At 43.6% G+C, this 13,245-nt stretch overlaps 1 protein-coding gene across 8 annotated transcripts in view; it reads right to left on the bottom strand.

Moving 5' to 3' along the window:
• Positions 1-13,245, bottom strand: part of rap1gap2b (RAP1 GTPase activating protein 2b) — a 42,451-nt gene that overhangs the window by 5,277 nt on the left and 23,929 nt on the right. For 6 of the 8 annotated variants that reach the window (XM_062536996.1, XM_062536998.1, XM_062536990.1 and 3 more), the window contains 13 exons: positions 8,749-8,833; positions 7,090-7,125; positions 6,342-6,389; positions 5,389-5,421; positions 4,895-5,113; positions 4,524-4,627; positions 3,812-3,890; positions 3,608-3,661; positions 2,435-2,518; positions 1,982-2,082; positions 1,164-1,293; positions 655-810; positions 178-249 (listed from right to left, as the gene is read on the bottom strand). In XM_062536996.1, the coding sequence (XP_062392980.1) occupies positions 178-249; positions 655-810; positions 1,164-1,293; positions 1,982-2,082; positions 2,435-2,518; positions 3,608-3,661; positions 3,812-3,890; positions 4,524-4,627; positions 4,895-5,113; positions 5,389-5,421; positions 6,342-6,389; positions 7,090-7,125; positions 8,749-8,833 (1,201 nt within the window). The remainder of the gene's footprint in view (positions 1-177; positions 250-654; positions 811-1,163; positions 1,294-1,981; positions 2,083-2,434; positions 2,519-3,607; positions 3,662-3,811; positions 3,891-4,523; positions 4,628-4,894; positions 5,114-5,388; positions 5,422-6,341; positions 6,390-7,089; positions 7,126-8,748; positions 8,834-13,245) is intronic. The other 2 variants (XM_062536997.1, XM_062536995.1) reach the window with 1 other exon arrangement.

Below are 13,245 nucleotides of genomic sequence, written 5' to 3'. Positions count from 1 at the left end.
CATATGGAAATGTGGCCGCACTATCTTTAACTAACACCTAATAAGCCATTTTTAAATGATAGCCTAAAACAGTGGTTCTCAAACTGTGAACACATTTTCTGGGTTACATCTTGGGGTCCTCCAGAACCATTATAAAAGTGGCTATAGGATGTTAAGAGACGATATTAATGCACTCACCTTTTTAAAGACAGCTGGGTTTGGCAGGGGTGGACCAAAGCATGGGACATCTTCACGTGCTGTTACAGACACCTGCAAGACACAGTACATGGAACTGAACCATGGCATGTTTTCATCTGTTCTACATGATGTGTAATTGATTCCACTAGGGTCAAAAACACTGACAGGAACAGGGCTACAACTGCTAAATAGCTTTACATTATCATAAGATGGAGAGGTTAATGCTCTCAGGCAGCGTTATCTTGGTATCTTATATGTAGTATAAAGGAAGGGATCACCGAAGCACGGAAATGTTAAAGTTGCTTATTTATTTTTCATATAAAATGCAGCAAAGGCTCCTACAGCGAAACATTAGATCAACTTTAATATCTGTGCGCTCCAGTGATTCCTTCCTTTTTACTACATGACTTCTACGGATCCTCTCCCATGAAGGAAATTGTTACCAGAAGTGCAGTGGAATTACCATTTCTTACTCACCTTATATGTTGTGTCATCTGTGCATGGGTTGTCCACTTGCACTATAACATAGGCATGGAGGAAGTTGGATGCAATCAGATCAGGAACAAATGGTGTGGCCCCTTCCTGGAACACCACTGCCACGATGTCATTTCCTATATGTCGCTTCCTCTGTAGCTATGGCACAATAAAGAGAAAGAGATGAATGAAAAACCCCTGACACCTGACCGCATGTATGTGGGAACATTTTAAAGAACTATTTCCTGATGACACACTTTAGGTGTGGTGCAAGAGTCTTTGAACAAGTGACCCACACCCAAACTCTTGCCCCATGACACTTCAAGAATGTGGTCAGGAAAGAGTTATGATATGCCATGCAAGAATATAAGTGGTCAAGCATGGCTACCATTCATGTGATAGATGATGAATCAAAATCATCCTGGATTACACAGCTCTGTGCATGCACCCCGACTATTTCATTACAGCATGGATTAATGTCTTATGGGAGCCGACGGACTGACTGAGGCTACCTGCTGTGTGTCTCCCTCCGTGTAGGGCAGCTTTGTGGACACGTGGAACATGAGCTCCTGCTCGCGGAACACCGTGTAGACCGACTGAGTGCCCGTCTGGCCATGAGAGACATCAAGGCCTCCACGGAACCTGACCAAGATGAGGAGAAGGTGTCGAGATGAGTGGAGTGATTGACACATAGAAATATACATATACTTCTCCCTATCTCTCTTTCTCTTACTCCCCCACACACACACACACACACACACACACACACACATACACACACACACAACTTGCATGCACACACACGCACGCACGCACGCACGCACGCACGCACGCACACGCACACGCACACGCACACGCACACGCACACGCTCACGCACACACGCACACACGCTCAGGTGTACACATCACTTGTATTAGTAACTCCGGAAACTCAGCTGCTTGCACTCAAATCAATACCTCAAAGGTCTTCAGCCGAAACTCCCACGGTGTATTAAATGTTTGCCTTCTCTGTCTGGTTGAAGTTTGGTGGAAGGGCTCTAAGGACTGCTAAGAACTGCTGTGCAAATGCAATCTATTTACCATCACTTTATTTTTAGCCCTGAAGTACTTTTCATTCATGCCAGCTGTTTACTCAGCTCACAGCTCACCGCTGCTCTCCTCATCCTTCCTGCTCAGTCCTCCTACGGAATCATAACACACTAAATATTCTACCCACCACCACTGCTTTTCTGGTCCTCTCTCTCTCTCTCTCTCTCTTCCACTCTTTCTTTTCTATCAGTTTCTATTCCTCCATCATTCCATCACTCTCTCTCTCTCTCCTCCTTCTCACCCTTTGAAGTCTTGCAGGTCTACGCAGTCTCCCAGAATGCCGAGGAACTCAGCGAAAGCAGGCGTCTCCTCGTTGTTCCTGAAGAGCTCTTCCTCGGATATCTACAACGGAGCAGTCGGACCAGGGAGAGATTAGGATCTGGGCACCATGACGACACAAGTCAGGATTATAGTGGTCATTTAGGTAACATAGATGTGATTAAGTGGACGGTGAATAAGCTTAGCATATCACTGCGTAGGCACAAGGTACCCTGTGTAGGTAATTTGTGTTGGAACAAAATAACAACGCTAATTATAATTACAGTATACACTGTAGCCAACTTCCCATCCAATATCGTCAAACTGATAGTGAAAGAGTACTGTGTATGCAACTGGTCACATTTATGGGCTGAAATGTGCAGTTTATTTATACAGAAAACAGAATAACAAGGCTTTACTTAAGAAGTGCTCTCACCTGTCCAAACCTCTGGTAGACAACACCAAACTTGAATGTGTTGTTCACTTCATGTTCATCATAACTGACTATCAACTGTGAACCCTGTCAAATATAAAAAATAAACAATTAATAAAATGTTTCTACAAACAGGCACATGTGAGATTTGTGATATGAGCATTCAATCTGAGGATTACTTTGATATGGGGCTTAACTCATTGTCTGCAATCTTCCCAAAAAGTACTATACATTGTCGGTAATCTACAGGAAACTATCAGAATGGCACAAACCCAATTGTACCTTACCTTGCAATATAAGGATGATATTGCAACAACCATTTAAAACATCCTTTGGAGTTTCAACACTTAGTGTGCCTCTAAATTGTGAAACCCTGTGCTACCTTAAATGCCTACTAACACAGTGACCAAAGACAGACTGGAGCCTGGCAAAAGGTATTTCCTCATTTTGGAGATTTTTTTGGCAAAAAAGAGAAACTCTACCGTGGGAACCCAAGGCCCGATCTTAGAATTCGCCTTTTTTTAGATTAGACGGAAGTTACTGTGATTGCGACTTCTCCATAAACCCATTTCCTAAGCATTTAAACTGCCGGCCACTCGTTGAGTTTCATCACATTGCAATTTCACTTATTTATTGGCCAACTACTATTGAGGAAGCTGAGCAGCTGTTTTTAAATGCCCCCCAAGATCAAATGGAGAATGGGAATAGTAGACAAATGACAAACTAACCATTCCCCCTTAACAACAATGTATCAATTCTGCAATGCCTTACTTGTGAGATTATACCATTTTGGAAAATAAATGTGGGATAAATGAATACAAAAAGAGCTGCCTTCCAACATCTGCATATGATCATAAAGACTAGACAAATGACAATCCAGCTTGCATATGGGCACTATAAAAGCACTGGAAAGCAATAAGCATTTCATTAATGACCAGAAGTCAACAAGCCAAAAGCACTGGAAAGCAATGAGCATTTCATTAATGACCAGAAGTCAACAAGCCAACCCTCAGAGTGCAGCTGGAGTCTCTGAATGCAATTAATGTCTAAATGCCTTTTTCCTCTATTGGCTGCATTTATGAACGAAATATCCATACCACTGAAATAACTCATATCCTATCTTAAAGTCTATGTAAGACTTCCCCCACCCCCATGTATTTGGTTTATAGAACTCACCTTTGGATACAACACCGGCTGGAATTTGAGGTTGACAATGTCTTCGCACAGAAGCTGGTTGAGAGAGGAAGGATAAATAAGATGAGAGAGTAGAAATAAACAGAGATCTGTTTATAAGAGTGAGTTACATTCTATGGACTCTAAAGGACATTATTCTGGAGGTCATGCATCAAGGTGAATGAGGTAATACCACAGTATGCAAACCTTAGCTAACTGGGCAATGCTTGGCATCTCCGGTAGGCCAGCCAGAGAGATCCTTTCATAGACAGTCTTTGACTGACATCTGAAAACACACAAACAATGAATCAAGACCTGAGCTAGTTGGAAAGCAAGACTGCTCTCTCTTAACAGATTGCTGTGAGCATGCTGATTCATTACATGTGACCCGATCTGGCAAAATGAGTCACAGTGACCCACAATTCCTGGTGAAAGTCATATCTTGAATTGTTGTCAAGATACAGCATTTTGAATATGGTCATATTTTTCCAATAGACAAAAATGTGAAAATTGCGTTTGAAGTTAAAGGTTACAGGCAGGTAAAGGTAGGATTTGTGGATTTTAATTAATCATTATGTGACTTTACATTCTTATCTTGACTATTGCACTTGGGGAAATACATTTTGAATGCCCCTTCTTTCATATAACACCAAAAAAGAAAAATCAATCATTTCAATGTTCTTTTTTTAATGAATCAGTCTGTATCTCCAAATTAGAATGTGCGACTTGTAACTCATTTTGTCGGATCGGGTCACACATGTTTAAAATGGCTGTCATTTGCCAGCTGTTGGTTCAAGAGCTGCGGTGTTTTATTTTTTCCATGCGGTCTAAGCACAAGCAGGCAACAGCTGCCAAGAATGGACCTGGTCATGTGCCGGGTCCACCCCAGGGTCCGGTTTGGATCTGGGACAGGGCTTACCTCAGGATGATGTGCAAGTACTCCTGGTCCTCCAGCTCCTCGTGTCGCATGGAGAGAATGAGGTTGCCATGGCTGCTCGCTGTGCAGTAGAAATTGAGATGCTCCTGCAAGAGTGGGAGGTGTTCATTTTTAGTTCAGGAAGACAGCTTTCAATAAAACAAGGGCAAAAAAATTGATACGATCAATTTTAATTAAGGCAATGTATCAACTCGGAAATTTCATTTCATGGTTTCCTGTGCAGGTAAAAGGTAATTTTCGAAACAGCTGCAGAGAAGAAGCAACCATTAAGCAGTGTCAAAAACAATTTTGCACTGTACACACAACGATATAAGACTTAAACTTATAAACTTATATCATATGAACTGGTTCACCTTTCCCAGGAAGTGCTTGCGATAGGCTCGCGCTGCGCTGTTCCTCTCCAGCCGGTAGCCGTACCCCCCCTCGGGGCCGGTCCCCTCACCGTCCTGCCCGTTACAGGCGCTGGTGTCCTTGCTGGACGCGGCGGCGCCGCTGGGCTCGCCGTCCTCTATCCAGTAGCCGCCGAACTGAGGCAGAATGACCTGGGGATACGGCTCTCCCCTCTGTAGGACCTGTGTGTGTGTGGGAGAGAACGTCAGGAAAACCCACAAGGAACACTTCAAACACGTTCTCGTTTTTCCGCTTATCCTCGAGCAGATGTGTTGACAAGGCTTGGTGTGTGAATGTGTGTGTGTGTGTGTGTGTGTGTGTGTGTGTGTGTGTGTGTGTGTGTGTGTGTGTGTGTGTGTGTGAATGTGTGTGTGTGTGCTCGGGAGAGATTAAGCATAAGACTGAGGCTATAATCTGAAACATTTCTTTTGAGGGTCTGCACACTGACTCAACTCACCTCCTCAATCCCCGGGTATGGAATGTAGTCATCCTGGAGGGGAGACATGCCACAGTAAGTACTAAGTCATGCACGGTCACACAAAGACATTTGCCCCTTCAAACACATTCCCCTTAACCTGGCTCAGATTAGAAACCGGTGAGGGAGACACGGAATGGTGATGACGGCCGACTGGCCACGCTCGGTGGAGTGAGCCGACATATTACACGCTAATCATGGCCGTCATGCAGGATGAGAGAGTGCAGGTCATTTTGAAAAGACAGAAGCGATGGAGGGATATAGAGATGTTGAAGAGGACGGCAAAGACACAAATGAGTCATGGGGTGCATGACATAACGTGCGATGATGAGGGAATTACCGCGGCAGACGGCTACGATCTTTCTTATTTTGGGGAATTATTCAGGCTTAGAGCTTTTAATATATCCTCAAATACTCATGCATGTAACTACGGAGAAAAGGATAACAACGCCTTAACTTTATTTAATGTCAGCCACCACTGAACATCCAGTACTCAGGCCTGACTACAGCTCACAGCACACATGGCAAACCAACGCTTTCACCTTGGGAAACGACCTTGTCATAGGAAAAGATCACACCATTGTGTCTTATTCACACAGTAATGTCAAGGTCAAACGAAGGCATCCATGGCTGATGGTATGGCTCATGGATTGATCATGCACGATCAACACATATCACAACATGACATAACACTCACACCAAGGATTCAGTATTCTTATTAATATATATAAACATTATCATATTAATATGAGCTCACTTCAGGATCAAGGTAAACTGTAAATCTACTAAACTATAGTAATATATCTGTGATGTTGCATCATCCAAGTCTTAAATGGATATCATCTTGGTAACCACATACAGCTGAAACTGGCATCATGTTCCTGATGGTTCTTGGTGTGAGTGCTAGCTTTGCTGTGGCAACATGCAACCCAGACCTTGAGTCTCTGTGGGCCTGTCCTCATCTCTTCCACCTCTGAAACCTGCTAATGAGGGTCAAGGGTCGAGGTCAAAGAAAGGTCATCAAGAATCAGGGGGTCAGACGTGACAGATCAGGGATTGGAGGTTAATAGATGATAGTTTAACCACAGCACTGCAACCCTAATCATGAGAGGTTGACTTCACTGCACGAACAATGTTCTTTACTGCCTACATGGGTTATTTCAATAGTGGGGAAGTTTACATGGCTAAATGCAGAAGTTATTGCCAGCTGCAGTCATGAAACTGTAATAGAGGTTTCTGTTTTCATGCCATTATTATTGCTGTCTGTGTTTTAAACCCATAGGAGAATACTGAATTAACTGCCCTGTTTATATCTTCACACATTATGTAAACAGTGCATGCATTAATTCAATATTTAATTGAAAGCTGTAAATGTACATCTAATGCAGTTAGAGCCTGTGCATTAAAGTATATAACTCTATATACATAACTATACTCTACTACAGTCAAAACCTTTCGCCATTTTATGACATTTTAAAGACCAAACAACTGGATGATCAATTGGGAATTGCAAATAATCCATTGGAAAGGAAATAATCAGCAATGAAAATAATCCTTAGTGTTGCAGATCTTTGGCAATGCAGAGATCTCTTGAGAACTATGAAAGAGACTAGAAGCACTCAAGCGAAAGAGAAAGCATAACACCTATATCTCAGTAAGAGAAGGGTCGAAATCAATTCTTACCTCCATTCTATCCAGCGTGTCAAAGAACTGGGCAGACTGTAAATGACAGACAGAGAGATATAGACAGGTTCATCTGGGCACTTAGTTCTTCTTCTGCAAAGTTTTTTGGTCACCTGATCACACCAAATTCATATCTTTGGTTTATCAAACAACCAGTCCATCAAAATGAATAGCCAGAAAAAAAGTTTCCATTACATAGCAGCCTTTCATTACATAAAAGTAACGGTTGTGTCACTTTCCAGTGATGCTATTTCTCGCCATAGCACTTGCCATACACTACACAGCTGGCAAAAAATAGACGCGGTCATACTATTTACACTTGTGTTGTCAAGACTGCTTTGTAATAATAGAATAACCATCTGTTGAACGCTCTAATCCTTTCTCTTTTACACACACATGCACACGCACACACACACACACACACACACACACACACACACACACACACACACACACACACACACACACACACACACACACACACACACACACACACACACACGCACACACACATCTGGTCCATCTGGCACTACACACACTAAAATACACTGATAAACATCTCTCATTTTTTTTTCCAAAATCTAAATGTATCTGTTTAAAATGCATTACTGGCATTTCTTATCAAAGTCAACAACTCTTGTCTTTTCTTTGAAGCCTTCCCACCCATGAAACATGACCTTTTGCCACCCTCTTTGGTGAGAAACACTGCCCTGAAACTTCCTTTTAAAACTCTCTGTTTCTCAAAATTGCACCTCCACCCATTCACACCCTGAGGACATATGCAAAACAAGCACTATTCATACATAAACAACTCTCTTTCACACCATCGTGTATTTGATAAGGTATCATTCAGAAGAAGATTATCGCTACAATAAAGGAACTGCACATATTGCACATATGTTGTTGCATATGGAACATATTGAGCAACGTAGAGTAGAAGGCTTTTAAAGTATTGCAAAGCTGAGATGTCTATCTGATTGCTGTGAAATAAAGAGGATCACGCCCAAAGGATGTGAGCTGAGGCTGAGGTGATACAGCTGAGGGTGATATAACTACCAGGGCAGTGCACTTCCTCCTGATCTTCCTCTGACTCGATAAACAGGCTTGACCCATTCAAAACTACAGCCTTCTACAAAACAAGGTAGTACACCGTGTCCTCTCTTTGAATAGACGCATAATGGTGCAGCCGCTAACACACTGTGCATGGCATTCAGCTGCCTTGTGGCGTCCCTTAGAAAAGGCTTCAATCATACAAGTGGAATATGTTTTTTATATTTGTTATATGTGTTTTATATATTTTTAAAATACGATACAGGGGTTGATGAAGACTCTGTTGATGCAAAGCTCTTCTAGTTCATATATGTATGAGAAGTGATGCACACATATTATACTGCCCTCTCTTGTTCTTTCTATACACAGCTGAAGATAAAGACTATAATTTTCTCCCCATCTATCACAGTGGACATCCACAAGCTTTCCCATCCAGTGGATACATTCAGAATATGACCTTCTCCCTTCACAGAGGACATCAGGCTTTCTTGCACTTTCCATTTAACAACTCCTCTCTGTCCTCCTTCTATTCTGTGACAGGGCCGAGTGCCTTTGACCAATCAGACTGCGGCCAGGATGATTGACTGGCACGAGGCCCCTATGACTTACCTTCATGGTGGGTGGGGCGGTTCGAGGAGGGGAGGGGGGGCAGTCGGCCAGTGGAACATTGGAGATGGTCAGCAACTCCTGTTTCCTGGAATATGAAAGGCAGAAATCAGAAACTCTGGTGGTGTTAAGCAATGCTCCTCTGCTGTAATGTCACTTCAGAGGACAATCCCTGGGCATGAGGCAAGTAGTACAGTGTGCTACTACTAGTGACCGTTGCAACATTTCCGACCCAAGTCTTCTGCACATGAACATGTTCTTCCGGTTACTCTGACAACACACACACACACACACACACACACACACACACACACACACACACACACACACACACACACACGCGCACACTACTATAATGTCAGTAGATTCCACATGTTCGCCTTTGGACATACTGTACATGTAACAACTAGGCTCACATATGGACAGGATAATGAACGAGAAGACCCATCACACCCACTCATTCTTTCTCTCTTCCTCAGCTCATCTTAGGTCCGTCTTTTCTTCCCGAGGTTAGAACAAGCCCCACTTTTCCGGCCCGTGTCCTTGATTAAGTTAGTGAATAAAAGATGTATCTGAGATGGGTCATTTGTCAAAGAAATGGACCCCTTTATATCCACCAGGATTAGAGATTCTGGGCTTTGTGGTGGCTGGACTCCTCTCCGAGTAAATTATTCATTCGGGCTCCACACCTAGGATGGAGTGAGACGGGAGGAGGGATAGATAGGGAGAGAGAGAGAGAAACGAACGGCTCTCTAAAAATATCTCCGAGATCCTTCATAAGTTTTCTGTAAATAGGCCCCATGGATCCATCATCGGACGCCTCTCTGTTTTTGTTTTGTTTTTTTTATTAGAGAGACAACAGCAAGTCATCCATAATACCAGCCGAGCGACAGTACGCTCTCGCTCTCCCTCTCCCTCTTTCTCACTCTCTCTCTCTCCCTTTTCCTCCCTCTCTCTGCCTCTTTCTCACTCTCTCTCTCCTTCTTTCTCTCTCTCTCCCTTTCTTTCTTTCCCTCTCTGTCTCCCTCTCTGCCTCTTTCTCCCTTGGTCAGTCTCTTCTAGCCTTTAGAATGAACTCACCCAGGACACATTCACCGAAATAATGAAGAGCAAAACAAAACAAAACAGCATTATATGCAAAACGCAGCACAAACAGAGACAAACACTTCTGCATCTGTACACCTGCATTCACAGAGGGATACGAATGCACATTGAGCCCGTGTGTTACAGTCAGCTACAGCCTGCAACTGTTCTAATCTTGGGTGTAAAACTATGTAAGTACTGGTTAAGGAGAAGCTTATTGTGTAGTATATGTCTACCTATGATCAGTTGAGTAGAGACATATAGAGATATTTAAGTCTCTCTAGAGGTAATTGAAAATGAAAAGAATAGGTAAGTGATTGGTAATAATTGAAATATGTCTTTCTGTTTCTGACAAGCATCGGTGTGGCATAATTCTGACCCTTCCCTGCGGGTTGTTATGAAACTGTCCCCTGCTTGACCTGGTCAACTTGGGAGGCATCACTCTAAAATGATGAAGTTCAGGCGAGGTTATCTGAACTGAACCATCTGCAAGTCATGCACTTCACCGCCAGTGCATACAGTATGTGCAACACAAGTCCATATTTCTCTGCAGCTCCAGCAGTGCAAACTACAGTCCTCTTGTAAGAGCGACTGGATGTGATGTGTGTCCTTTCAGTAACAGAGTGGCCCCTTCCATTTCTATTTCCTTGTTGCTGCGGCAACAAGAGAAGGCAATCACCTCCTCCTCCTCCTCCTCCTCACCTTGTTGGCTAAACTGTTCAAAAATCGGCGGCGCAGTCAGCGAAGGTCTCCGTAAAGGTCAAATGATAGGTTGCCGCTAGTTCAAACAGCTGTGGCGCTGTGAGGAGAGAGATGGATTTGCTCTCCTTTGTACCGTCTGCTTTGGTGACTGAGACATGTGCTTGTTCCCATCGCTGAGCACAAGCCGTGGGATACGGCGATGACATGAAACACCGAATCGATTTAAACGGGGGAAAAAAACGACGGTATAGAACAGAAAATGGCTGTCGCTCTGATCAAATGGTTTGATATTTATGCACGGCTTTACCACAGCCCCGTCATATGGTCTCTCCAAACACTACAGAGCGCCACAGCACCCCGATCGATGTCCAACATCAAACCCCACTCCAAATGCTCCCAAAGCCATCAATTTAAACAGGCTTTAAGGAGAAGGAGTTCCCAGCACACGCTGAGCACATCTCCTCTTTTACCTTTCTTTCTATCAGTCACTCCTCAGCTGTCCATCTTCCCTCCTGCTCTCCACCTTGCCTCACTCATCCCTCCATCCCCTTATCTCCTCAGCTGAGCTCCCCATGGCCTCCCCTCTCCTCTCCTCCCCTCTCCTCTCCTCTCCTCTCCTCTCCTCTCCTCTCCTCGGGGCTCCGTCTGATAACATCTGGCCCTAATCTGATCCCACCTCTCTGGGTCCGGTTCAAGTCTCATCCAGTCTGCATTACTGTACAGCCGGCGCTCCAGTTTGCCTTATCACAAACCTCTGAGGAAAACAACCCCCCCCCCCCCCCCCCGGGCCTTGTCTATCTGTTTTACAATGGAATGAGTGCCATGAGAGATATATACAGTATATACATACGCTTTATCAATAGAGCAACATAGACATACGTTCACCTAAGGCACAAGGAACAGATGAATTAGATGCTACTGCTCCCACAATACAATAGACAGTTGGCAGTAGCAAAATAATAGTGTGCAATAGCAGTATTACAAAGTGACTCATAGATGTCACAAAGATTGGCAAGGTGTGCAGAGGCGGACATTCCGGTTCCAGAAAGTAAAAGTCCTGTCCTGTCTTTCTACCTGTGCTCACAGGTGATATCACTAATATTTTGATCTACCTGGCTGCTAATTAGGATGAACTGGTTTACTAAATGGTTGGATCAAATACTTGGCAGGACTTTGACTATTATGAACCCGGGATGTCCGTCTCTGATGGTAGGTAGTTAGAAAGACTGAGAAACACTTTTCAGAATTGATGGATGTTCAGCAAGTCCATTTATGTCTTGGATGGATTTTTTTTGCTTTTGGAGAACAAAGCGTTCCCTTTTTTTTGTTGAGCATGCAGCGTTTCAAGTGGAGTAGGGTTTTTTTTTGTTTTATCTCAAATGTCTAACTGATAAACTGCACCATTGTCTTGTGTTTACGTTTTTTTTCTCGCTCTCTCTCTCCCTCACTACGCAATTACAGGAAATGTGTGTAAATTACTACATTATCGTAAACACCATTTCATTCTGTCACTGTGAAGTCTGAAAAGGACAAATAGAGCACAAAACTGTTTATCAATTTGCCTTCCACTCGTCTCTGATTACAGAGCACGCACACACACACACACACACACACACACACACACACACACACACACACACACACACACACACACACACACACACACACACACACACACACACACACACACACACACGGCCAGCCTTACAGTCCTACAGTGCTATTTCCCCCTCACACCCTGCCTTGCCTCCCCTGGAGGTTTGCCAGAGACAGAACAAAATGTAAATACAGCCCAGCATGTCTACACCTAACCACCTGTTGCTCGGCACAATGGCCCTCACAATGGTAGCGTCTGGAGGAAAGGAGAGGACTGGCAAAAAATCAATAAGTGAATGAATGAGACTGGAGCGAATCAAAGGAGAGGCCAAAAAAGAAGACAGGGGGCTGAAAATGGGACTGCCAGTGGTGGTAGTATTTTAGTATTTTGCCCCAAATCGCTGCTACATCCTTTTCAGCTGTAATGGGTTTTTTGCACCGAGCTGTGAATCTGGTTTTGGTCAAATTATGGAGGGAAGACATTGCCAGTGCCTTTGATGGGAGCTAACTAAGTCACCTTTACGGGCTGACGCGCATTATACAGAGGGTAGCAGAATGTTCTAGAAAATGTTCCTAAGTAAAATGTGTCACCGACACTGAATAAGTGGATGTATTTTAGTACAGTGATGTGTAGATGGTGAGATGAATAGATGTGATGATAGTTTAGTGGTAGAAGAATCTGTAGCACCTGAATCGCCTGGAAGCCAGCCTGAAATTATTCCGCCCACAACATGTGAGTGCCTTGTCATCTCTGTCACCCGAGCATGCTTGAGTTGGTCTTGCTTACAACAAAAAGGCTGTTGCTAGAGAAGCTAGATGTTTAGATTTGGCTATAGCATCTGTCATACGAGATATTGAGAGCACAATAATGCAACAGCGCATTAAGGCATGTGTATTTGTCGACAAGATCAGTGTTCTTGGCTCTTCGCCTTACCGGATTCAGGATATGTACAGTATCCTGTAGTTGCCCTGATTGGTCAGGTCTATCCAATTGCATGCAGGGGCATCCCTCCCATATCAGTAGCAACACACCACATCATCAAATCCAAATCGACTTTGGCTAATTCTTAATCCAAAACAACACAGCAATTTATTTACTGATTCAGTTTTGATAGCACA

This window comes from Sardina pilchardus, chromosome 5, assembly GCF_963854185.1.
Source record: "Sardina pilchardus chromosome 5, fSarPil1.1, whole genome shotgun sequence".
NCBI lineage: Eukaryota > Metazoa > Chordata > Actinopteri > Clupeiformes > Clupeidae > Sardina > Sardina pilchardus.
Note: the sequence above shows the minus strand (reverse complement) of the source record. Positions and strands in the feature narration are given on the sequence as shown.